The sequence below is a fragment of the Staurois parvus genome, unplaced genomic scaffold (genome assembly GCF_062004578.1).
Source record: "Staurois parvus isolate SC_StPar_1 unplaced genomic scaffold, SC_StPar_1.0 ptg001125l, whole genome shotgun sequence".
Classification (NCBI taxonomy): domain Eukaryota; kingdom Metazoa; phylum Chordata; class Amphibia; order Anura; family Ranidae; genus Staurois; species Staurois parvus.
The window spans coordinates 231,641-259,006 of NW_028318921.1; the positions used below are offsets into that span (position 1 = coordinate 231,641).

Here is a 27,366-nt window from a genome sequence, read left to right on the forward strand (position 1 = left end):
TACATACAGCAGGAAAGGGTTAGAACAAGAGGTGTCCAACCTGTGACCCAAGACTGCTATAAATGCAGCCCAATACAAAATCGTAATGTTACATTTTTGGTGGGATTGTTTTGTAAAAATGAGTTTACATGCAGCCGCAGAACAGTTTGACAGTGTCTCATACAGGACTTTTATCCTCCCAAAGAAAAATATCCCACTCTTCACAATCACGCCTTATTTATGACACAAGTTTCGGGAAGCACCTATATTTGTGAGCAACTATTTTCATGGGACACACGAAGAGCAAAATTAGAACCAAAAAAATCTGATGAGCATCTTAAGAATTCATTGAGAATTACTACTACATCCATTAAACCAGATATTGATGCGTTTATCAAAGATCATGTCAAATATCACACTAGTTTTATGTTGTCCTCTTTTACTTTTAGAACAAAAAAATATTACAATAAAAATGAAGTTTTATTACTCAGATAGGTACATTATCTATATCAAGGATCATTAACTTGTGATCTGACTTTTTCTGCTCATCAGATATCCTTTTTGTGAGTGTATTTTATGTGTGGCCCTAGACAATTCCTCCTCTTCCAATGTGGCCCAGGAAAGTCAAAAGGTTTGACACCCCTGAGTTAAATCTTGTGATTTTGCTTTCCACGTTACCATCGGGGAGATTTTGCTGCACTTCTTCTCATGACAGAAAGTGAAGGAAAGTCTCTCCTACGGGGGCAAAGAAACTAACATTTTTAATAGAGCAGAAAGTTAATAGGTAGAAAGTTTTTTCGATCTGTGCAAGAAACAAGAAATGAAGGAAAATCTCCAACAGGGGGGTCACATAAAATAAAAATTTGGCAAATAAAAATCTGTCTGGAATTGGACTATAAAGTCATTAAGGATGGTTTGCCGATAGATGCATGTGGACGTTAGATGGTAAACAACTGTACTATTCTTATTAGAAACTGATCCATGCTGCATGCAAGACCCAACTGTATGGGGCACACATGAAACAAGACAAAAGGCACATATTCTATGGCAGAGACCATAATCACTATTTCTTTGCAGTGACACACTGTCATTGCAGAACTGAGGCACTAGATTTATAGAACACAAAAGCATCCAATATTTAGTATCCAGGTGCCCGTTCACAGAACCCAGTTTTTACGTAAGGATAACCTGAACGGCATTTTGCAGAACAGGTTGCATTCCCCCTGAAAAGCAAGTACATACTGCCAGATTAGCACAAGTGCTATTAGACAAATATGCTTCCCTCACATCACAAGAGGCTAGGTGATGATCTGTCTCAACCAATGACTGGATGACCAAACATCAGGAATTGTTCAGCTGAGAGGCAGGAGTCTATAATTGAGTTTTAGGAGCAGAAAAAAAGTCCTTATAAACAAGACCACCAAATATCCATATTGTCAGAACTGGGCACATCACCTAAGGCCACAAGCACAGCTACTGTAGAGATGAAGACAAACCAAGTCTCTAGCAACTCTGTAAAGAACAAATATAAAAAGGTAGATTATGAAGAGATGCAGTAACTGATATCAAAAACTTTGGGGGTCAGAGAAAATGCAGATGACCAGTGTCATCACCCTGTTGGTAAAAGTAAAAATTCAGAACAGCTTTGACTCAAAGTATTTCAGAATATTGGGCTTTTTCCTGAAAGTTAAGTTCACCTTTGGAACAAGTTACATGTTCTACTTGTTGTTAGGGTGGAACATGTAACACGTTCCAGTATCTGCACTCCGCACCCCCAATCCCCCTCCTTGTGACAGCAGGCGTGGGATCCTCTCCCTGCACCCACTTTTACAATTTGAATACAGCGTGGCTGTGCAGGGCTCCGCCCACACAGCCATGTCATCCATTCAGTTTCCTGTGAATTGATAGACTACAAGTATGGTCATCCATTGCAGCTGACCACTTGTAGTTCCCAATGAACTACGAGGTACGGGTAGACAGCTATTCTGAGAACCTGCAGGAGCCTGAGGTTGCAGATCAGATCACAGGTGTAATTTAGTTTCCTGTGTTGAGATGAATGTTTTATGGGCTAAAATGAACCCAAATGCATGTCGAGCAGAGGCTTGGGGAAGATCTGAGGAGTCAAGGTGTTCAACTCCTATAGTCTTCTAAAAGGAAATCTGTTTGAGAGAAATATGTATGCTGCTAGTGTTCACCACTGAAAAACTTTACTTTTGTGGCTGTCATGCTGATCCTTATACTTAATATTTTGACCAGAAGGATGTAGATCAGAAGTTTAGTCCGTGACTCATTGAAGCAAGTATCAGCAAGAAAAACCAGGAAATATCTAGTTATATTTATTATACATACATATACACATACTCACCGGCCGCTTTATTAGGTACACCTCGCTAGAGACAAGAAAATATCCCCCACACCATTACACCACCACCACCAGCCTGAACCGTTGATACAAGGCAGGATGGCTCCATACTTTCATGTTGTTTGACTGCTTTAGTGCCACCCCATAGCAGAATTACTGCTACAGGGCGTCAACGGTGCACAAAATCACGTGTGTGTGTGTGAGATTTTGAATTTCCAGGTAGGGGGAACACACATCCTACACGCGTCGCCATTCGCAGCCTTGGCTGTCAATCACCAGGTCCTGGCCGGTGATTACTCGCCGGTGCCACAGCCATACAAAGCAGTGTGTATACAGTGAAGCACAAACAGCACACAATTAGAAATGGCACAAAGTTAACTCTTTGATTTTCCCATGTTAACCCCTCCCTGCCCAGTGCCATTAGTACAGTGTCAGTGCTTTTTATTAGCACTGATCACTGTAGAGGTGTCACTGGGGATGTCAGTGACACCAAGTCAGTTCCCCCCAGTGTCAGAATGTCCGCCACAGTCCCGCTATAAAGTCACTGATCGCAACAATTACTAGTAAAAATAAAAACTTTCTTTAAAAATTCCAGTATATACACCGCCATTTGTAAACGCTATAACTTTCACATAAACCAATTTACACGTATTGGGATTTTTTTTTTACCAAAGACATGTAGCAGAATACATTTTGGCCTAAATTAATGACGAAATTTGATCTTTTAATTTTTTTTTTACTGGACATCTTTAACCACTTCCCGTCCGGCCCATGTATATAAACGGCCAGACGGTGGCAGTGCAGGGTCAGGTGGCCATTCATAAATGGCCTCCCTGCACCGTGTCCTCTGGACACAGTGGAACACCGATCGCACGGGACCTCTGTGCGAGGTCCCGATCATGTGATCACTGATTGGCCAATCAGTGATCACATGCAGAGTAGTAAGCAAGATGTCACTTCTAACATCATTGCTTACTACGTGTGAAATCTGTGAATGATCACAGAGGTCACATGGTACAAGGCTATTCACAACAGCCTTGTACCATGTGACAAGCTGTGACCAATCACAGCTCACACAGTAGTTCTCAATGGCTGCAAGAATGCAGCTAGAGAGAAGGAGAAATGATTGCTTTTATAGCCTTTATGGGTGTAAAAGCAATCAGTGTAAAAAAAAATCTTCATCACCCCCCACAAGTAGTACAGTGTCACCATGGTGACACTGTACTGCTAGGGTGACAGTATGTAAAAAAAATATATATATAAAAAATAAAATAAAAATGTAAAAAAATGTTTAAAAATTATAATTTTTGGTTATAAACTAATTTGGGTTATTTTTGTTATTATTAAAAAGATAACGGAATAAATTTTGGCCAAGATGTATGATGAAATGCTATTTATTTGCAACATTTTATAAGAAAAACACTTTTTTTCAAAACTTTTGGACTTTTTCATTTACAAGTAATGCAGCGCCATAACGCATAAAATGGCCTGGTCAGGAAGGGGGGTAAATCCTCTGGAGGGCAAGTGGTTAAGTCAAATTCTGACCCTCCCATCTGAAAGTCACAGCTGAAATTGAGACTCAGACCAGGCAATGTTTTTTCAGGCTTCTATTGTCCAATTTTGGTGAGCCTGGGTGAATTGTAGCCTACGTTTCCTGATCTTAGCAAACAGGAGTGGCACCCGGTGTAGTCTTCTGCTGCTGTGGCCCATCTGCTTCAAGTTTTGATGTGTTGTGCATTCAGAGATAGTACTGTTGCCTTTATATCATCTCGAACGAGTCTGGCCATTCTCCTCTGACATCAACAAGGCATTTTCATCCACACAACTGCTACTCATTGGATATTTTCAATTTTTCTGAACATTTTCTGTAAACCTTAGAGATGGTTGTACGTGAAAATCCCAGATCAGCAGTTTTTTAAATGCTCAGACCATCCCGTCTGGCACCAACAACCATACCATGTTCATAGACACTTAAATCCCCTTTCTTCTCCATTCTGATGCCCAGTTTGAACTTTAGCAAGTCATCTTCACCACATCTAGATGCCTAAATGCATTGAGTTGCTGCTATTTCATTAGCTGATTAGCACGTTGTGTCCCCAATCAATTGGACATATGTACATACACGTACACACACACATACTCTATATTGCCAAAAGTATTGGGTCACCCCTCCAAATCACTGGATTCAGGTTCCAATCACCTCCATGGCCACAGGTGTATAAAATCAAGCACCTAGGCATGCAGACTGCTTCCAGAAACATTTGTGAAAGAATGGTGCGCTCTCAGGAGCTCAGTAAATTCAAGCGTGGTACCGTGATAGGTTGCCATCTGTGCATTAGGTCCATCCGTGACATTTCCTTGCTACTAAATGTTCTACGGTCAACTGATAGTGGTATTATAACAAAGTGGAAGCAACTGGGAACAACAGCAACTCAGCCATGAAAAATTACAGAGCGGAGTTAGTGAATTCTGAAGTGCACAGTGAGCAGAAGGTGCCGACTGCAGAGTCAATCGCTAAAGACCTCCAAACTTCCTATGGCCTTCAGATTAGCACAACAATAGTGCATAGAGAGCTTCATGGGTTTTCATGGCCAAGCAGCTGTATCCAAGCCTTACATCACCAAGTGATGCAGGATGCAGTGGTGTAAAGAACACCGCCACTGGACACTAGAGGACACTAGAGGAGTGTCAAATCACGCTTCTCAGTATGGCAATCTGACAGTTGCCAGGAGAATGGTACTTGCCTTACTGCACTGTGCCAAGTGAAAAGTTTGGTGGAGGGGGATTATGGTATGGGGTTGTTTTTCAGGGGTTGGACTTGGCCCCTTAGTTCCAGTGAAGGGAACTCTTAAGGCGTCAGCATACCAAGACATTTTGGACAATTTCATGCTCCCAACTTTGTGGGAACACTTTGGGGATGGCCCCTTCCTGTTCCAACATGACTGTGCATCAGCCCTGACCTCAACCCGACAGAGCACCTTCGGGATGAATCAGAGTGAAGACTGTGAGCCAGGGCTTCTCATCAGACAGTGCCTGACCTGGCAAGTGTGCTTCTGAAAGAATGGTCAAACATTCCCATGGACACTAACCCCTAAACCTTGTGGACAGCCTTCCCAGAAAAGCTGAAACTGTTATAGCTGCAAGGGGTGGGCCAACTCAATATTGAAGCCTACAGACTAAGACAGGGATGCCATGGAAGTTCATGTGCACATAAAGGCAGGCGTCCTATACCTTTTGGCAATATACTGTATGTATGTATGTATATATATATATATATATATATACACATACACAAACATTCATTTCTTGGAAACACAAAGCAGGCTTTCATGTGTTTTGCACTGGGGAGAGGCTAGCCACTTTGATATAAAGTCCAGATTCTTTCATTTGAGAATTGTGCAGTAGACATTTTTAGTTGCATTCTCCAGACCTGTGCCTTGCAACAATCCAGTTTTGGAGCTCTGCAGGCAGTTCCTTTGACCTCATGGCTTTTGCTCTGATACAGTATGCATTGTCTACTTAATTTGGACTCCAATCAAGGTGTAGAGACATCTCAGCAACAATCAAGAGAAACGGGAGGCACCTGAGCTAAATTTCAAGCATTGTTCCAAAGGGTCTGAAACCTATACCAATATGATATTTCAGTTTTTCCTTTTTCATAAATTTGCAAGCATTTCTAAAATTCTGATGGTCATTATGGGGTACCGAGTGCAGATTAATGAGAAACAAATTAATTTAAAAAAAACTGTAGTATCAGGCTGCAACATAACAATATTGAAAAACGTCAAGGGGGACTGAATACTTTATGAATGATTTTATATATATATATATATATATATATATATATGAATGACTATTTATGAATGCAATATATAATTATCTAGCTCAACGGGGTTAACTTTAGACAAAGAAGAACCTGCAGATTGTTTACCTTTAAATTCTAACACAAGGAGCCAAGACTTTAGTCATATAGCTCTTCAGGCAGGAAGACTGTGTGCAAAAGCACTGAACACTGAAGGCTAGACAGCCTATATCCACATCACATAGTCACATATCCTCTAAACTGCATCTGCTAGATAGTTTCTTTGTGGCTTTCAGGAGGGTGTACCGAATAGTTGATCAAGGTAGGAGTTAAGTGCTTTAATAATGCATACTAATGCAAGGGCTGGTTTACAAGTGAAGCCGGTGGTGAACACAAAGCTTTCCATAGGTTTACTGATGGGGATTTTAAAGGCAGCAGAATGGCATCCTACACGGATGAGAATCCAGGTCATCCAATACTAGTCATCAGCCCACAGGTTAAAATCAGACTTAGAGAAGAGAGGAAGGTAAGAATCTCTTAGAAGGCTTTTACCATCTTACTGAAAGGTCATCTAGGGGAAAGGCAACAGGATTAAAATCACATCTATGGAATTGAGACTGGGAAGCAGAAGCACAATCCTACAGTTCCTTGATGCTGGGAGTAGATAAAAACCCTCATGAAAGTCAACAGCTTCAAAACATAAGGGTGTATAATCCATATGAAGAGCACTAGATACATTAAGGACTATAGCCTTTGATGCAATCGATAATTTTACCTTTATCCCTAAATGAGTCCTGAGATAAATCAGCACCCTTTCCATCCACCCAAAAACCTTCCAGTGGGGCTGGGTGACTAAAATTTCTAACTGGAAGCAGAAAGTGCCATAAACTACCAGGTGATTAGTATGCAACAAGCAAATACCAAAAGCATGTGATAAGGTGACAAACATTAAGGGCTAGTTCACACCACAAAAACACACTCCAGATGCGTTTTTGCTTACAGTTCACAGCGCACTCTGTAATGGTGTGTTTTTGATGCGTTGTGCTGTGTTCCAGTATAGTTCTGTGCAGAAAAAATGCAATGTGTTTTTTTTTCTGCACTGAAAACTAGAACTAGGGCCATTGGAATACATGGACAAAACTCTGCATGCATTTTTGATGCAGAAAAAAAAAAAAACCACTGGACTAAAACTGGTGTGAACCAGACCTAAGCATAGAAACCAAAATGTTGTAATTAAAGTTTGGAAAAGAGAACATACATACACACAAGTCACAAGCTCTATTTTCAAATCTATGAAATGACAGTTTACAAATAGGAGTGAGAAATTACAGAAATAGACCAGCTACAGTGAACGGAAGAATAAATATTTACATTACATGGTTTCCTGGGGTCATGCATTTCAAGGGGAAAAAAGGCCATCACCTACAACATTTTAAGATGAGTAAAGTTTAAATATATTTTATGCTGCAATCATTATGTAAAATCCATAAACACACCCAGAAAATGGATTATTCTGACACTGCTGGCCTCATTGACAGCTTTTGTACCATGTGTGATGGGTCCCAGACAAACACGCACTATAACCATTAATACAATCTTTCATAATCACTGGACTTTTGTCCACAAATACAAACTGTAAACAGAACGGACAAAGGGAATTTTATAGAACAGGGGGGAGTTTTGCAAATATTCTGTATAACCCAAGCCTAACGAGAACATCTTCTCTTAAACTTCAACCACTTAAGAAATTGCACTTGTACACCCATCAAGAACCACAGCATTTTAAAAATTTTTGCTTATGGGCCTGCTATTTGGTGTTACTTTTGTATAAAATTACATACAATATTTAGGACACAAAATTAGTGAGATTGTCTTGCAAAAACTATTTTCTATACAATCCAAAGATTTTGTTTTTTTTTTAATAGATTAAAAAAAAAAAAAAATGAAGACTGTAGATAAGAAGTATGATTTTTATTTGTGCAGTTTAAAGCACTGGAATATTGATTTTTTTATAAAAAGCATTGCAAGTTACTTGCAAACTAAGGTTCCATGCACACAGGCTTAAAAAAAAAAATGCTAATTTAGAATTTTTTTTTTGTACTAACGTTTAGGGTACTGCCAGAAAAATGCTCTCAAAAACACAAAACGGAACGTTTTTTTTTTCTGCCTCTAAACGCTGAACTTAAAGCGTTTAGAGGCAGAAAAGGGGAAGTTCCGCTTAAAAGATTGGTCCCATTCCCCATTAAGGATTGGCACCTTTGGGGAAACGGGGGGGAGGGGGGGGGGGGGTAACAGGTACCCGAATTTGGCAGGTACCAGCTCCCACTTCCGCTGCGATCGCCTGGGCGATCGGAAACGGAAGTCTTGCGGGACACGTGACAGGTCCCAGAAGACGACGGGGCCATTCAGGAAGCGCAGCGCTACTCGCACATGCACAGTGGGCACCCAGCTGTGAAGCCACAAGCTGTCACAACCGGGTGCCCGCACTGAAGATGCCGGTGCCTGGAATACAGAACGGCCGGTGAAACGGACAACGTGAGATCATGGGACAGGTGGGTGGCTGTTTTTTTAAAAGTCAGCAGCTACAGTTTTTGTAGCTGCTGACTTTTATTTTTTTTACAGAGTGAGTGGAACTCCGCTTTAAAAAGCGCCTCTTGACTATCTAATGTGCATGAACACATAGGATAGAATCAATTGCCTTTAAAGGCAAAACGCTAAACTCCCCTAGAATTTACCAAGTAAATACAATATAGCAGAAGAGCATTGCAATATTTAAAAAAAATGTAGGGGTTCAAAACGCATTCGCAGATTAATCTTATATGAACCAAGGATTGACTGTTATATTGTGGCTGATCCATGCCTGAACATAATGCACTTCCATCTAAATACTGCCGAAGTCCACTTCACTTCAATTTAAATCAAAATGGTTACCTGTTTGTTTATAATTTGGCATACAAAAGTGTAACATATAGATTCTAAGGTTCTTTACCAAAACCTTCTGAGCTTTTGAATTTGGAAAATAACTTTGGGCCTCATGCGCACTGGGTGTTTTTACAGAGGTTGTTTTTGACTTCTGGCATTTTTCTCTACAGCCAGTAAACTCCCCAGCATGTTATTCTGTGTATCCATGCAAACATAGGCTGGAAAAAAAACAGAACTAGTTGGTTGCAAGAGGTTTTTTTTAGCCTTAAAATGGTAAACGCGGTAAAATGTGGCAAACCGGCATTTTTTAGGCCAATTTTATTTGTGTGTTCTAAAAACTGCTAATGCAGAAAAGCGCTATTGCAAACACACAGAAAAACTTGCGTTCTTAACGCGACTTTATACAGCCAATGCTACCAGTGCTTCTAAAATGCCCAGTGTGCATGAGGCCTGTAGCAGACTCTTTGATAATTAAAAATCACGCTATAAAATCCCTTCTGATACAGCCTCTATTGGTGGTTTATTGCCGATAGTGTCCTCATTAGAGAGATTTGTGAATTTTCAGTCTAGTTGACACCTGCCACCACAGCACAAAATAAGGAAAGCAATAACACATTTGAAAAAGGAGTAAAAAAAATATCCTGTGCGTTAATATGCCTAGACTGATTGCAAAGCATGAGAGGGGTAAAAGGACAATCTTAACAGACCTGTCTCATAAGGGTATGAAATGACTATGCGCAAACTGTAGTAACCCTCACATATCTCCTGTAATGTCAAAGCCCATTATAAACACACCTAAGGCTGACTGCACCATTTAATATTTTAATAAAACTGCACATCTTTGTGCAAATTCCCTGCTACACAGGGTAGCCAGTATATAAACACAGGTCAAACTTATAAACAATTGAAATGTGTGGCTTGGTATCTTTGATATTTCACAGCTCAAAAGCAACTGCCCATGCAACTGGCAATTATCCAGATGAGACTGTCCGTGAATGTCAGCAGTCAGGCCAGAGCACACATTTGAAACCGATATATACCAAAGGAAAAGAAAATTCCCTGTAGACTGTGCATTCACCGATAAAAAAAAATATTAAATGGTTCTTCATCCGAAACAACAAAATACAGTTTTGCACTTGGCAGTTTTAGACTTGCTGCTGACAATACATAACAGAGAAAAAAAAAAACAAAAGAAAAAAAAAGCAAAAAAAAAAAAACACATGAACATACTCCTCTGGGGTGAACAGATATTAAAGTAAATCTGGCATAAACCTGGATAATCAAGAAGCATAGGATGGGCAAATATGGAGATTACCAATAGTGAAAAACACATGAAAATAATTGGTGCCTCTAGATGTACAAGCCCAGCTGAAGTTAAATGCAAAACGACTTTTCCTGTAAGTCCAGCAAAGCATACATGGTAACAGCAATGAAGTCCAAGCACCTTCTAATGCTGGAAAATGCCAGTGTGATCTGAACATTTTACATTATAGAGAAGGGTAGGAACCTGTTTTTTTATTGTTGTCTTTGTAAACAGGGAGAGCAAAATAATCTGCCCAAAAGTTGGAAAAAGTGGCAAAATCCCACATACATCTGTCACTGAACAAGTGTCCCCATTGGAAGATTTTCCCTCTAGTTCAGTGTCGGTGGCAAGATAAATAAATAAAAGATGGATTTCCTGAACGTTTCTGTTCCTGTAACATGGGAATAAAACAAACGTGTGGAAGGAGCACAGAGAGCAACAAGACTATGACTGATCTACCCTTTTGTCGATATAGTTACATATAAAAAGGATAGCTGATGTTCAGTTTTAATCTCCAAGTCCATGTGTGTCCCTGAACAGCCCCTTGAGCTCTAGCAGCCAAAGCACACACAGGCCTCTACCTTTCTTTAAAGTATGACTATAGGCAAAACATTTGGAGATTGGAGAGGGATTAGAACATGTCAGTTTTTATTGCGGTCTGTACCCTCGTTAAGGAGTTTCACCCTCTCTTTTTGTCTTGTTCACCATTATCATTGAAAGTGAAAGCAAAGAAAATTCCAACTTTTGGGTTGTCCTCAGAAAAGCAATAGAAGGGAAATCTTCCAATGGCAACACTAGTTCTGGTGACCTGGGGGTCACCAGAACTTGCCTTAATTTGCAAGGATTTCCCTATTTGCCTATGGGACAGGAAGTGAAGGTAAATCTCTGACACAGATGGCAAAAAAAAACGCAAAACACTGACAGGGGTTATAACTCTAACTTGCTTTATCCAAAATGAAAAAAAAAAAAAACTTTTGCCTACAGTTCTACTTTCAGGTGAAGAGAGGTTGAGACCTTGCATATAGCTCAACTGGATAGAGAATCCAGGGGGCCTCTATCCAGAACGGATCGATCTGATGGTTAACAAGAGAACTCACAATCTCTCTCTTTTTCTATATTTTTTTCTTTGAACACTACTTTAGAGTTCTGTTGATGAAAGAAGTTACTGAAGCATTTGATTGGAGAAATGAACCATTCTGATCTACCTTTGTGATCTCAGTCACGCCATATATTATTCTAGAATTGCCCATAAATATCTCAGGATTGCTGGATATAGAAGCATGTTTTGGTCTGTAGACGTCTTTTAGCACAGCTTTGGCCATTAACAAGTATACTCGTGTCACACTTGAGAACCTGCGTAGGCGAATTGCATGAGGGAGCTGCAGTTCTCTAAACATTTGCTTTTGGTGCTAAGAGTCCAATGTAGGTGTTTAATGCTTATACTTGTTACATTGTAAATAGACACCACAGGGTTAACCACCTGATGTTTATCATCTTGCTGCTAATAATGCTGCAACAGGATAAAGTTGTAATTAGGGGTTAAAAAGCATTACTAAATCCACAACAGAACAATTAGTCTGTATAAAAGGCTGTTTGATTCTGTCTTCTCTAGTCCTCCCCATTTTCCAGTCCCTAATCCATCTGCTGATAGTACAGAGCCCCAGGAGGCACGCTGCACATGAGCAGTTTGGTGTGTTTTGCTAGGTTGTTTTTTTGTTTTTTGGGGGGTGGGGGGGCGGGAAGCATGTGATTGGCACAGGGCCAACCAGCACTGTCCAGACAGAGGGTCTGGGGTCATGCAACCTCATAGGACAGTCAGAGGAGAATGAAAACTCCTCCTACAAACTTTAACCTGTGCTCGGCCGGACACTGATAGAAGTCACAAGACTGCTATAAATTGCTGACAAGAAAATGTATTTAGCAGTTATATTTACTAAAATAATTGCATTCCCATGTTCTTTGTACTGTGGGCGACCAGATATAGTAAATGCAGGGTCCCGGGTTTAGTAACACTAAGTATGGATGTCAGGTTCGGGCTGAAGAGAACCTGACCAAACAAAAAGGTCTGAGAAACTGTCTTCGGAATACAGTATAACTTGTTCCTAGGAATATTCCTTACCTTACCTCTTCTATTTACTGTCAAAAGTCCTCCCCCGCCTTTTCCTTTAAAAACACTGGTGCTGTCACAGCAAAAAGGGTAAGAACAGACTCAATAGAAGCCAAACTCCTGAATGGCCACAACCTCTCTACATTTTGAAAGTGTGTTAGCTATAGGAAATAAATGACTGTGTAATCCAAGTTTGCCTGAATTCTTGTACCAGTTTCAGACCACATAAAAGAGAGGAACTTCACAGGGCTGTGCGAATGGTCTGAGCTGGTCTTGTTTTTGACTACTGATGGCCAAATCATCTTTATACTGAAGCACCATAGCACTGCTTAGATTACATAGATTCAGTCACAGAAGCAAGAAGGGCAAGTGCCAAACTAGGTTTAAGACCCACTCACACCAATGCATTGTATTTACCGATGCATAGAAGTGCCCCATGCAAGCGCTGCAGTTATTTATTTTCAAAAGCACTCCAACACACTAGGAGTGCACATGCATTGCAGCACAAAGTAAAACTACTGTGCATTGTGGTATGCTGTCTGAAAAAACGTTGCCGGTCCAATTTGTGGTGTGCTAACAATCCATTTATATGAATAATTTGCTTTAATGCAACACACAAGCGCACAATACACACCACAATAGAACAGATAGAAGTGAATAGGCCTTTAGATTACACAGGATGTGACAACAGGATTCCTTTAGGGGTTAGGTCAAAAGGGTTTTTTTTCTTTTTAATATTTGATAGGTTTATAACAAATGCAGTAAACATCGGTACTGGGAAAAAAAAAATACCATAGGCTCACATTGTAGATAGTCCAAGCCCAGGGTAATAATGGGAGAAACAACAACAAGATATTCTAACTTGTCTGTATCATTGCCTGAACCTGCCCAACCACAAGATAGTCACCCAGCCCATGTGAAAGTAGTCAGGACAGGCGACAACCATCTTTTGGCACCTGTGTCTGTACATCTAGCTCTCCTCCAGTCACTATGCCATTGATTCATGAAATCTGAATCAATGAAAAACAGAGCAAATACAGAATTACAATACACGGAAGTCACGTTTTATTTTGCATGGGAAATAAAGATTAACCTTAGTTTCATCTTTAGATAGTACTGTTTTAGCTTTCATAGGTTCAGGATAGGTATTGTTCTGTCCATTGTGATTCTGACAGATACAGTGCGGTACTTTTAGTGTTTTATTTTATGCCTCTAGAAGCACCTGTTATCCTATGTGCCAATGAACATTAGGCCATCTAGAGGCGTTATTTTAACCACTTCCAGACCGGACACTTTTACCCCCTTCCTGACCAGGGCAATTTTCAGCTTTTAGCGCTATCACACTTTGAATGACAATTGCGCGGTCATGCAACACTGTACCCAAATGAATTTTTTACCATATTTTTGAGACAGATAAAGCTTTATTTTGGTGGTATTTATTCACCACTGGGATTTGTATTTTTTTTGCTATGTAAATGAAATGTCCAAAAATTTTGAAAAAAAGTTTTTTTAATAAAATTTTGCAAATAAATAATATTTCATCATAAATCTTAGCCAAAATTTATTCCGTTATCTTTTTAGTAAAAAAAAAAAATCCAAATTAGTTTAAAAAAAAATTATAATTTTTAAACATTTTTTGTTACATTTTTATTTAATTTTTAATTTTTATTTTTTTTTTACATACTGTCACCCTAGCACAGCGGTTCTCAACCTGGGGGTCGCGACCCCTTTGGGGGTCGAACGACCATTTCCCAGGGGTTGCCTAAGACCATCGGAAAACACATATTTCCGATGGTCTTAGGAACCGAGACACCGCTGCTCTGTCTCACGATCTGTGGGCGGGATGATATGCTGCCCCTGTAACCTGGCCACACCTCCGGGATCACTCAACAGCTCCGCCTCCTCGCCGCTGATTGGCCACCGGAACTGTAGCTCAGGAGAGGCACACAGGCGGCCAATCACCGGCGAGGAGGTGGAGCTTGGAGAGGAGGAGCCGAGCGGCAGAGCGCGCAGATCGAAGAAGATCGAGGGAGCTGCAGGACCGAGTGAAGAGGAGAGAGGCCAGAGAAGGAAGACAGCTGACAGGTAAGTGCAAATTTTGCTTCTGCAGGCTGTAGATGGGAGAGGGAGAGAGCGAGCCCAGGCTGGAGCAGGGGTCAGCAAGGTAAGTATCATTGGTGTCAGTGGGAGGAATAGTGCCCCATCATTTGTGTCACTAATACCAACGATGGGGCACTATTCCTCCCCCCACTGACACCAACGATGGGGCACTATTCCTCCCCCCACTGACACCAATGATGGGGCACTATTCCTCCCCCCACTGACACCAACGATGGGGCACTATTCCTCCCACTGACACCAACGATGGGGCACTATTCCTCCCACTTACACCAACGATGGGGCACTATTCCTCCCACTGACACCAATGATGGGGCACTATTCCTCCCCCCACTGACACCAACGATGGGGCACTATTCCTCCCCCCACTGACACCAACGATGGGGCACTATTCCTCCCCCCACTGACACCAACGATGGGGCACTATTCCTCCCCCCACTGACACCAACGATGGGGCACTATACCTCCCCCCACTGACACCAACGATGGGGCACTATTCCTCCCCCCACTGACACCAATGATAGGCACTATTCCTCCCCCCACTGACACCAACGATGCGGCACTATTCCTCCCACTGACACCAACGATGGGGCACTATTCCTCCCACTGGCACCAATGATAGGCACTATTCCTCCCCCCACTGACACCAATGATAGGCACTATTCCTCCCCCCACTGACACCAACGATAGGCACTATTCCTCCCCCCACTGACACCAACGATAGGCACTATTCCTCCCCCCACTGACACCAACGATGGGGCACTATTCCTCCCCCCACTGACACCAACGATGGGGCACTATTCCTCCCCCCACTGACACCAACGATGGGGCACTATTCCTCCCCCCACTGACACCAACGATGGGGCACTATTCCTCCACCCACTGACACCAATGATGGGGCACTATTCCTCCCACTGATACCAATGATGGGGCACTATTCCTCCCACTGATACCAATGATGGGGTACTATTCCTCCCACTGACACCAATGATGGGGCACTATTCCTGCCACTGATACCAATGATGGGGCACTATTCCTCCCACTGATACCAATGATGGGGCACTATTCCTCCCACTGATACCAATGATGGGGCACTATTCCTCCCACTGATACCAATGATGGGGCACTATTCCTCCCACTGACACCAATGATGGGGCACTATTCCTCCCACTGGCACCAATGATGGGGCACTATTCCTCCCACTGACACCAATGATGGGACACTATTCCTCCCACTGATACCAATGATGGGGCACTATTCCTCCCACTGACACCAATGATGGGGCAATATTCCTCCCACTGACACCAATGATGGGGCACTATTCCCCCCACTGACACCAACGATGGGGCACTATTCCTCCCACTGACACCAATGATGGGGCACTATTCCTCCCACTGATACCAATGATGGGGCACTATTCCTCCCACTGACACCAACGATGGGGCACTATTCCTCCCACTGATACCAACGATGGGACACTATTCCTCCCACTGACATCAGTGATGGGGCGCTAGTCCTCCCACTGATACCAATGATGGGGCACTATTCCTCCCACTGATACCAATGATGGGGCACTATTCCTCCCACTGACACCAATGGCGGGACACTATTCCTCCCACTGATACCAACGATGGGACACTATTCCTCCCACTGACATCAGTGATGGGGCACTATTCCTCCCACTGATACCAACGATGGGACACTAGTCCTCCCACTGATACCAATGATGGGGCACTATTCCTCCCACTGATACCAACGATGGGACACTAGTCCTCCCACTGATACCAATGATGGGGCACTATTCCTCCCACTGCAAAATTACAGTTCTGAAGTAGCAACGAAAATAATTTTATGGTTGGGGGTCACCACAACATGAGGAACTGTATTAAGGGGTCGCGGCGTTAGAAAGGTTGAGAACCACTGCCCTAGCAGTACAGTGTCACCATGGTGACACTGTACTACTTGTGGGGGGTGATGAAGATTTTTCTTTTTTTTTTACACTGATTGCTTTTACACCCATATAGGATGTAAAAGCAATCATTTCTTTCTCTCTGTGTGCATTCTTGCACTCATTGAGAAGTACTGAGTGAGCTGTGATTGGTCACAAGCTTGTCACATGGTACAAGGCTTTTATGAATAGCCTTGTACCATGTGACCTCTGTGATCATTGACAGATTTCACACGTAGTAAGCAATGATGTCAGAAGTGACATCTTGCTTACTACTTTGCATGTGATCACTGATTGGCCAATCAGTGATCACATGATCGGGACCTCATACAGAGGTCCCGTCCGACGATCGGTGTTTCACTGTGTCCGGAGGACACAGCGGGCACCGGATCGCGGTGCTGCGCGCTCCCAGGGAGCACGCACAAGCAGGGTGTGGGGAGGCCGTTTATAAACGGCCACCCAACCCTGCAGTGCCACCGTCCGGCCGTTTATATGCAACGGCCGGTCGGGAAGTGGTTAAGCTAAGCATTTAGAAGCAAAAAAAAAAAACCTTCAGGTTTTGTTTTTTAAAAGTATATTTCTGGCAGAAAAAAAAGAAGCTAAACGCATCTAAATGCTGCCGTACACAAATTGCCTAAAGCTAGCCACATACTGGTTGCATTTTGGTCAGTTCCTGTTGAATCAGCCAAAAGTGTCCTTTCGGCACCACCAAGCTAGACATAAATGAGTATTCCTGGCATTACACATACTTGAGTTTGTTGTCAATTTTAAAAAGAATGGATTCTCACAGGTTATACAAATACACACATACATTTAAAGGAACAGCACATATCAGAATTCTAGCCTTGCAGGACTAGGGTGAAACATTCATAAAAGAATGATGGCAGAAAAGTGTGGCCCATTGAGTTTAACCCCCCCCCCCTTTTTCTTTTTTGGCTGAGTATAGAGCAATGTTGACCCAGACATGTTTGAACATTTACTGTTGACTCGCTACCTCTGCTGGAGGTCTATTCAAAGTATCAAATACTCTTTCAGTAAAATAATACTTTGTAAGAGTATTTTTGATCTTCCCTACTGCTAGTTTGAGGTCATTACCCGGTGCGCTTCATCTTAGCTTCATATTGACAATACTGCCCTCCATACAGTGGTAGTTAAAAAAAAAAAAAAAAAAAAGCATGGGCCCCAGGTGACTTAACCACTTCCAAGTCCAGACACTGCATTCTTGCAGCCATTCAGAAATACTGTGAGAGCTGTGATTGGTCACAGCTGGTCGCATGGTACAAGGCTGTTGTGAATAGCCTTGTACCATGTGACCTCTGTGATCATTCACAGATTTCAGACGTAGTAAGCAATGATGTCAGAAGTGACATCTTGCTTACTACTCTTCACGTGATCACTGACTGGCCAATCAGTGATCACATGATCGAGACCTCGCACAGAGGTCCCGTCCAACGATCCGTGTTCCACTGTGTCCGGAGGACACAGCGGGCACCGGATTGCGGTGCTGCGCTCTCCCAGGGAGCGCGCACAAGCAGGGAGCGGGGAGGCCGTTTATAAAAGGCCACCCGCCCCTGCACTGCTCCCGTCTGGCCGTTTATGTACATGGGCTGGACGGGAAGTGGTTAAGCCATAATGTGCTAGTATGCACCGCATACTAGCTCAGTATGGCATACTTATCCTAAAACAAAGCCTGCCAGCGGCACGCTGTCACCACTGACAGGGTTTCCATCTTCACCTGATCTTCCTTCTGGGTTCACAGATTTGCAGCAGCTTGAATGGCCGAGCCGTGATGATGTCATTCCACCGGCTGCATCCTATGTGAATGTCTCCTAAATACCACAAGTTTAGGAGATATTCACTGTACCTACATGTAAGCCTTATTATAGTTCAAAGCAGAGTTGACTACCGCTTTAATATTATTCAAACCTATAATGTATTTAAAGGTTTCAATCACATCTCCCCTTTCCTCCAGGCTGTACATTTCAAGTTCCTGAAGTGTCGTCTGAAACATTTTATTCCCCAGACCCTTCACTATCTGTCAATATCTGTTTATATAAAATGACCAAAAATACAATTTTCAAACATGCATGAAAATTATTCGCTATTACAAACACAACAAATATCTAAAATATGGTCGTGAGAAGAGATTTTCCCACACATAGATGACTTAGTGAGTAAACTCATAGATGTACACAGGATGGGTCACACTGGTAAGCAGAGATGTTCAATTTATATCGCCCGATGCCCAGGAAATGTAGTGCTGGGCAGGTAGTTTTTTTTTTTATTTTTTAACCTTTAGCCCTGCTGCGGGTAAGCAGCAGGGCTCATGTCAGGTGGAAGCATTTGGGTGGCAGCGCAGCCGCCTGATTGCTTCCATACAACCCACTATAGTGCTAGCCTCCGCCCCCCAGCCCGCTATGTCTCCTTGGCTCCGCTTGCCCATCTGCGGGCCCAGGACCAGTTCAGTGGGTGCTGGCAGCTATAGGGGAGGGAGGAGAGCGAACACATCTGCACCCCTCCCCTTCTTGTCCTGACCTGGAAGTGATGGGACTTCTGGGTCCCCGTTGACAGATTTCCTGGCCATCGAGGAGAGGAAAGACTATAACGCAGTGTGATGTGCACTGCACTGCATTCTGTGTAGTACAGGGGAGACATGCAGGGTTTTTTTAGACCCTGCATGTCTCAATCAAGAGAACCTGTCACCAAAAAATCATCCCACGATGATTATGAAAAAAAAAAAAAGTTAAGCAAAATAATTTTTTTTTTTAAAATTAAAAGTTACATCCAAGCATATAACACCCCCCCCCCCCCCACAAATTTTTTTCAAGGCCACCCACATATGTACGCATGTACAAACATAAATGCACACCTGGGGCACCTACGCTTGAAAATGACGATTGCGATACGTTACATATCGCTGCACACGCCATTATGAGAGCAATAATTCTAGCACAAGATCCCATCCGTAACACTAAACTGATGACCTATGAGGGGATTTAAAAGCATCACCCATAGAAAATATAGGGTACTAAAGTTTGTTGCCATTTCACGTGAGCGCACAAATTTAAGGTTTGACATGTTGGATATCTATTTACTTGATGCAACCTCATGTTTTATATTTATATTAAAATTGGATAATATATTGCTTTTTGTGCCCTAAAATTAACTTGTGAATTATTTACTGAAATTTTGTGTTTCCTAGATCTTTGTGATCATATCGTGTGACAAACAATTGGAACTACCACTATTTTATTCTCTACGGTGTCTGATTTTTGAAAATATATCATGTTTGGAAGTTTTGTGTAATCTTCAGGTCTTAAATTACTTTTTTAAACGTATGCAAAAAACGCAAAAACAGCTCTGTCAGCGAAAAGGATAAAGGATAAGCCTGACACTCCCTTTTCCTGTGGAGCACCCAATCGGTGCTCATTATACTGCAGGGTCTCTCTCATCTCTGCTAGTCCCAGGGTGTAGTGCTGGAGACAGGCAGGGAGGTGAGGAGGAGATATACAGTGCAATGTTAAAAATATTTCAAATTAATTAAATAATGAAGTCACCATTAAGCCCCTTTAGTTTTTAAAAGCCCCAGACATTACTTAAAGCACCTCAGATTTAAATACGATTTTGGTTAAAGTTTTTTTTTTTTTTTTTCTAATCAGGACAAGTAGATTGTCATGAGGGACAAGTAGATTGGGGCACTGATTTAGTCCCTGGACAAGCAGTTTTTTCAAACATTTCCACACCCCTGGGTAAGGCTCCTCAGTTGAAAATAGCTGATGACATTGAACACACTTTATGTCATTCTTATTGGAAACAAATATTTTAAAAATCCTAATTTTGTATAGCAATAAGAGGCTGCACCTAACTTTCTTAGCGTTATTAGTAATTAAACATATGGGTAGTTCAAATATTAGGGTTAATATGCCTTTAAAAACTTAGCGTGGTGCTGTAATCATGCATGTATTTAAAGCAAACATGCAGCACACTGGACCTAATAAAATAGGCGGATATACAGAGCACATGCACTTTAATGCATGTAAACTATGCACACCATATAAGGCTGGAGAGTGACAAACATCGGGTAAAGAAATCCCCAAGAGTTAAACGTCTGCTTGCATATGAGAAAAGGCTATTATGAGAAAAGAGTACAGCCCTCAAGTTCCAGTTAACCAGATTATAGATGAGTCACCGTCTAACAGGAAGTAATGAATCAGCCATCTTAGTTGAGGGCAAACAAACATTAACCCTTACCTTAGATTCAAACAGCAATTGAATGTGCAAATGGTCACACACTGTTTTACACCATCCCAAAAGGGTTTATCAACCTCTTAAACAAAAGTGTTTGTGCTATAAGTGTGCTGATTTAATTTAGAACATATATATATATTTTATTCAAAAAATGTTCTGTAAAATCTGGCTAAACAGGGAGGGGATTGTGTATAGGGATCGCACAAAAACGATCATTAAACCAAAACTAATGCCAAGCTAAAATCCATCCTTTCCAACAGGCCCAAATAAAAAAAAAAAAAAAAAACATTATTTTTAATAATCACTGTAGTATATTGCGGTGTGTATATATCTCTATTGCATCAGTTCTCAATTGTGAACTGCCTCATTTATGAAGTTGCCAAACACATCACGGACATATCTAGGCCTACCCTTAGTGTAGTCAGCATTCAGCGTTAACAGGATAAAATTGTTTCCAATCCAACGCAGCACCTGACTTAGAAAAGATAAAAGCATACAAGCTGCCATTGTATGTAAACCATCAGGGCCGGTTCACACTAGAACGTGATGCGGGAAACCCGCATTCCATGCGAGTTTCCCGCACCCTGTTCAAAACGTATTGCAGGTGCGATCTGCAGCGAGTGTCAATAATAATGACACCTCAAACACAGTGCATTTGCCTGCACTGGATTGCATGGTACAGATGTACCATGCAATTGGTCGCAGTGAATTTCCAAAAGTATTAGTGCGGTGCGATTTCACCCCATTCAAAATGAATGGGCTAAAATCACACCGCACAGAACTGCATGTGAATCGCCTAGAAATACACAGCACATTCCTGTGCCATTCCAGGTGTGAACTGACCCTAATGAACAGTCTCTCATTTGCTCCCTTTCAGTCTGTAAAATACACCAATAAACTGCTTTATTACATCTGTTCAATAGATATACTTATCTATCGTTTCATAAATGCAGAGCTGTACTGCGCATACTTCCTGTGTTATCTCAAGGAGTTAAATTAGAAGATGGAGAGGGAATTAGCTGAGCAAAAAAAAAAAAAAAACTGAGCAGAACCGATACCATCCAGTCCACAAAAATGCTGTGTGTTGTCAGCCCTCAGGAGAGAATTAGGAGGTAAAGGCATTACTGGCAGATCAACAGCTATTTTTCTGTGGGATAAAACACAGGGAAATGTGCATGTACTGCATATGTTTTTATATTTTATCTGACATCCATTAAGTGTATCTCTAAGAAAATCAGTTTTTTTTGGTTTTTGAAAGGACAATCATTGTCACGAAGAAAAAAAAAGAAAAAAAGTGAGGGGAAACCCAAAATTTTAGGAGTTTCCCAGGAACAAGAGGCAAGGGGAACTCTTCCAAGGGGAATACCTGTTGAAGACTCACTTCAAAAGCTTAGGCTGAGTCTCTGGGATAGGAAGCGAATGGAAATTACCCAAATTGAACAATCTGAGTTGTCAGTGGCAGGGTTCTAGACCAGTCATCATTGGAAGTTAACACGATAGGAGTGTCATACTTACACATTATAGCAAGAGCACATATAATTTATATGTGCAATAGTTTAGTTTCATTTTAAAGCTGCAGATTTCAGAACCATCATCCTGATCCTGAATTCACTATCTAGTAAGCAACTAACCTGGAACATTAAAACAGGTTGGGAATTCAGGCATCACCGGCTCCATGTCTGTCCAAGTTTAGACACTCGCTAGCTTGTGAAACCAAGGTGAGGATTATAGCATTACAGCTTTACAAGTTCCCATGTTTCTGTTATTAGATTTCTTTTAAATAAAGGAATCTAAGGACAAATAAAATCTGTCCTATTCCTTTTATATAAAGGAATCCAAGTACACACTTCTAGCCTGGGAGCCCCTAAAAACAGAGAGCTCAATATGTAAATGGTAGCATACTGCGTTGAAGCCAGTGCTACAGTCCCCTTTCCCCATATCCCTCAATGCATTGTGTGTTTCTGACCAATGGAGTACACATTGCAGGGAAGAGGAGAGGTTGCAGAAGAGTTCAGACAGATTAGTGATATTCGCATATTGCGCTTCCTGGAATAAAAGGCTCTCAGGGTATCTAGAAAGAGGAGAGATCTACAAATGTATCTCTTGATGCTTACTGTAAAGTCTTCAGGACAGCTTTTATAGCCACTACAAGTTCATTTGACTGCACTACTTTAATAGAGGAATCTTGTGGTTCAACCACCACATACCGTTATCCTTTGTTCACCTGAAATGCTAATCCATCAAACTGTGCAAATCAGGTAACCTTTCCATACCTGTTTTGTGGCAGTAATAGGGAGTGACCAGTTATCTCTATTCACCTCATCAGAAATGAACAGAAGATCAGACACGCTTGTCTTCTAGCAATGTTTCAATGTGAAAAAAAAAACAAAAAAAACTGAATGAGCTGGGGAAGCCGTTTCCTTCAATATTTGAACCTACCTGTCCATAGTTGTCTATGCCAGTTACTAATCTATTTAAATTTAACAAATCAAAGGCTGTCCTTAGGGCTTGACCAAGTGTAGTGAGTCCCACAGCTTGAAGATTTTTCAGCTCGTTCATAAAGGTAGCATGATTTTCTTTCCAACCAGCCTGTGAAAATAAAGATAGAAATATATATTCTTCAAATTCCAGGGCATATTTGGATGTCTAAACAAAGAATACTTTAACCTCTAAGTAATAAATAGTTCATTACAAGGGTAAACAGCTGTAAGGGTTTGGTATGACTTTAGGCTAAATCCAATGGTAAAGGGATTGAAAAGGGCTGATAGCAGTAGACTTCTAAAAGAAGTTTTCTCATTTTCAATAGCAGGCGACAAACTCCTCCAGTCACTGAGCTCTGCAGTCTCTCCTCCCAGACACCCACTAATCACATAAATGCAGTTAGCACAGAAAGTATTTGGACTAAGAGCCTTATAGGTGACCTGGAAAATAAATTTGTCCAAAAAAAACAGTCTCCAAATTCAAACTGTCACTACCGCCATTATGGCGGTAAATCAAGTCAAAGAACATGCTGGAAAGCAAAGCCACAGGCCAGCAATGTTGGCCACATACAGACAACTGTTGTAAAGCGCTGCATAAACTGTTGGAATTGTATAAATCCCAAGTAATAATAATAACTCTCTAAACTGACTAAATCTGCCTGAATCCATCATTGATAGGACATTGTCAGCTCAAGCAGCATTTACACATAGTTTAACCTCCCTGGCGGTATGATTATTTCAGATTTTTGGTGCTGAAAGCGGTACCATTATTTTGTATGGAAATTTGGCGTTTTATATTGTAGGCCTGTAATTCTTAGGAATAACTCACTGAAATCTGTCCGAACAAGAGTCTAGTAAACATCCCAGGTATGATAAAATTTGAAACACAAAATCATAAATTATAATTTAATAAATAATCATAAAAAATAATAATATAATAATAATAAATTTAATTCAATAATATAATCAAACCAAAAACACTGAAATCATTATCACTCAATTCTGCAAGTGGTTCTAATTTACTATCGCTGTTCTCTAGCTGGTCTAAAACTGCTTTTGACGTAAAGGGATGCTTTTTGGACGCCATGGACATTTCTCAGTTTCCAGGTAGAAAGAACAGTAAAAATGCAGGCAGGGCACAGGACAAAGCACTCGGGACAAAATGTATGTGAAATGGTTTGGTACAGTAATGTTTTACTATGTGATTTTAGTGATTTTTGTGAATGTCACTTTTTGCCATTTTCAAATTTCCCGCCGTTCCATCCCCCGTACGTCCCAACACTCGCAGAGGACGGAACCCAGATGACAGATGCCTGCATCCGCCGGATTACATTGCCGGGGACACTGCAGGAGGGACATCGCGGGAGCGCAGGACAACGTAAGTGACCGAGGGATCGCGGAGCAGCGCTGCTTGGTAAGCCCGAGTGTAGCTCGGGGTTACCGCTTGTGGTACTGAAACTTTACCCCGAGCTACACTCGGGAATACCGTCAGGGAGGTTAAAGAGCTTTCTGGTCATTCAGGAGTCAGAAACTTTCTACCATGTTGCACTTTCACTGCAGGCAAATAAAATACTTCAAGTGCTTGAAGGGTGTTCTTGTTTGCAAGGGCATACCTAGATGACCTGTTTCAAGATATTCTCAAATCTACTGCAATGAACATTATATAAACACCTTAAAGTAGAACTTTACCCATAAAAAATAATGTTCTTCAGCAAAGAACATACATTCCACAATAATAATTATGCCACCAAAATTAGAGTGTACTGTAAATTGCCTCCAGCATTGTTCCTGTTTCTTCTTGCTGGAGGCTGCCATTTTGCTGAAGCCCAGAGCCCCTGAGCAACATTAAATATTTAGGCTGCCAGCAGATCGGCCTCTACATTTTCAGCCAGTGCCAAAATAGAGAGCAACAGAGCATGTGCAGAGCAGGGTGAGACAGTGTATTACTGCATTTTAAACAGTATAGGCACTTAATAATGTTTTACATAGCTATACCTGTAAAGGGGTCAGCATGAAGTGATCTAGCAGAACTTAAAGTGATATTAAAACAGAGAAGTGTTAATTGCCATAATGCTTTCACATACATCGTATATCATGGTGCTAATATTTTTCCTCCAAATACCATATTCCTGTAGAGCTGTTGTGTGTTCACATGATCTTTCCCTGTTCATTGGCATCTGCAGGGAAAAATCCTTGGGAGGGGATTCTATTACTACAAACAGCCCTGATTGGGGCTGTGCCAGTCACATGACTTAAAAAAAATGTTTTAGAAGAGCAATTCAAATTAAATAAATATCAAAAAAACTGTTTTACAGCTCCCAATAAATCTTTATTGAACATTAAATATGTATTTTTTTGTGCGCTAATATAGTGTAAGCGGAGTCAAAGATGATTGACACTAGGTTTGTTCAGAGACGCATGTACTTCCTTTCTATTCCACAATAAAGTACCTCTTGGACTGCAGTTTTTTTTTGTTTTTCGTTTCTTTTTTTTAGTTTAGTTTCATTTTTCATGAACAGGAAGTTATGAAGACACTATAAATCTGGCAAGATCAAAAGGTATTTTCTATACTTGCAGAAATTGTACTTTGCCTTTAAAAAAGAAAACAAATAGTTACTGTAGCTAAGGACTGGTAAGCTGCAACATATTATATTTTCATTTTTTGGTTTCGGTCCCCTTTAAGAGATGACATTAAAAAAAGAATTACACAGGGTTTATTATAAAAAGGGATCCAACCTGTAAGAATACCTTCCTAACCAGCTGTCATTCTACTACAGGACGATAAAGCCAACATCTGGCTGCTTCAAGGGAAAAAAAAGACTTCTGCACACTTTCTTGCTTTTTCAGCCAGTCTCATTATTGCTGCCCCCACCTTCTTGCTTTATGGTGGCTACTTGCCTAGCAGGGTCCTATGGAGACACCCCATATGATGACAGGCATGCATTGACAGGCACAGGCAGTCCAAGAGAACAATAAACAAACCCACTGTCAATCTTTTCCCTTGTATGAGTGGAGGTGTGTCTTCAATGTGTTGTCCTCTCAGGCTGCCTGTGTGTCACACAGATGAGCTGTTAAGGTAAGACTGTATAACGAAACTTTGAAGAACCAGGTAGATGGGGGAGATCACCCAGGGACCCAATGCTGCAGTCATTTGCACCTTTCTGCTATTACAAACATCAAGGAGGTCTACCTACTATGTATATTCTCTAAATGGCAGGGCACGCATGCATGCTGGTGCTTTGCAGGATGGGACAGGTAGCCCCAATTCATGTATTTAGTGGCTGGTAATGATGTTATGAGTGCACACAGGAAGACAGAGGGTGTGGCTGATTAATGACAAAAATGTAAGTGTTTCTGGACTGTGTAGGAAAAAAATTACTGTGCTGAGCAAAAATAATCAATGCCAATTTCCTGTTAAAACAAATAAGGCTTTGTTACTATTTTAGGCCTCATTTACACTTGTGTTTGGAGGGTGCTAAAATCCGACAGCTGAACCACATTATTACCACCCCCATGCTGCAAAGGCAGAGGGGGGAGTACATATGCTACAGCAAAAAATATTCCTGCTGTCGAGTTCAGTGGGCACTACCTCCCACTGATCACGACCCATCTGCAACAGTGTACAATGCACGTAGCTGCAGTGCCCTTGTGCAGGGTTTAAGGTGTTAAAACAGAATTGAGAAGGTGATGATATACCACCTCACCGACTGTCAAATGACCGCCTGTCAAAGGGAGACAACTCTTTCCCTGTCTCCCTATTATGCTTTTGCATTATTACCCTGCCACATTTGCTTTTCATGTAGACTACAACTGGCCATTTCAAAACACATTACACAGGTATGGTCCACTGTTGTCATCATCAAGAATCCCGCCCTGAGAAATGCCATACAGCCATCGTTGGAGTGCATGTGTAGACAGCAGGTGTCTGCAAATAGTCTGCAGGAGATCAGCAGCACTGTGATGCAACAAAGGTTGGAAAAAAACATGAAAACAAATATATTCAAGAAAAATAATAATGGAAGTTGTTAAATAGTACACAGTGCTTTAGAGTACTAAACACCAGTCAGTTAGGGTTAATATCTACTTTAAAGTGGTTG

General features: G+C 41.4%; 1 protein-coding gene across 2 annotated transcripts in view; it reads right to left on the minus strand.

Annotated features, from left to right (window-relative positions):
* Positions 1-27,366, minus strand: part of LOC149440042 (integrator complex subunit 6-A-like) — a 67,682-nt gene that overhangs the window by 33,429 nt on the left and 6,887 nt on the right. The window contains exon 3 of one of the 2 annotated variants that reach the window (XM_089659008.1): positions 23,229-23,378. The exons of the other annotated variant lie outside the window; for it this stretch is intronic. Coding sequence (XP_089515134.1) covers positions 23,229-23,378 — 150 coding nt within the window. The remainder of the gene's footprint in view (positions 1-23,228; positions 23,379-27,366) is intronic. 2 annotated transcript variants of the gene reach the window in all.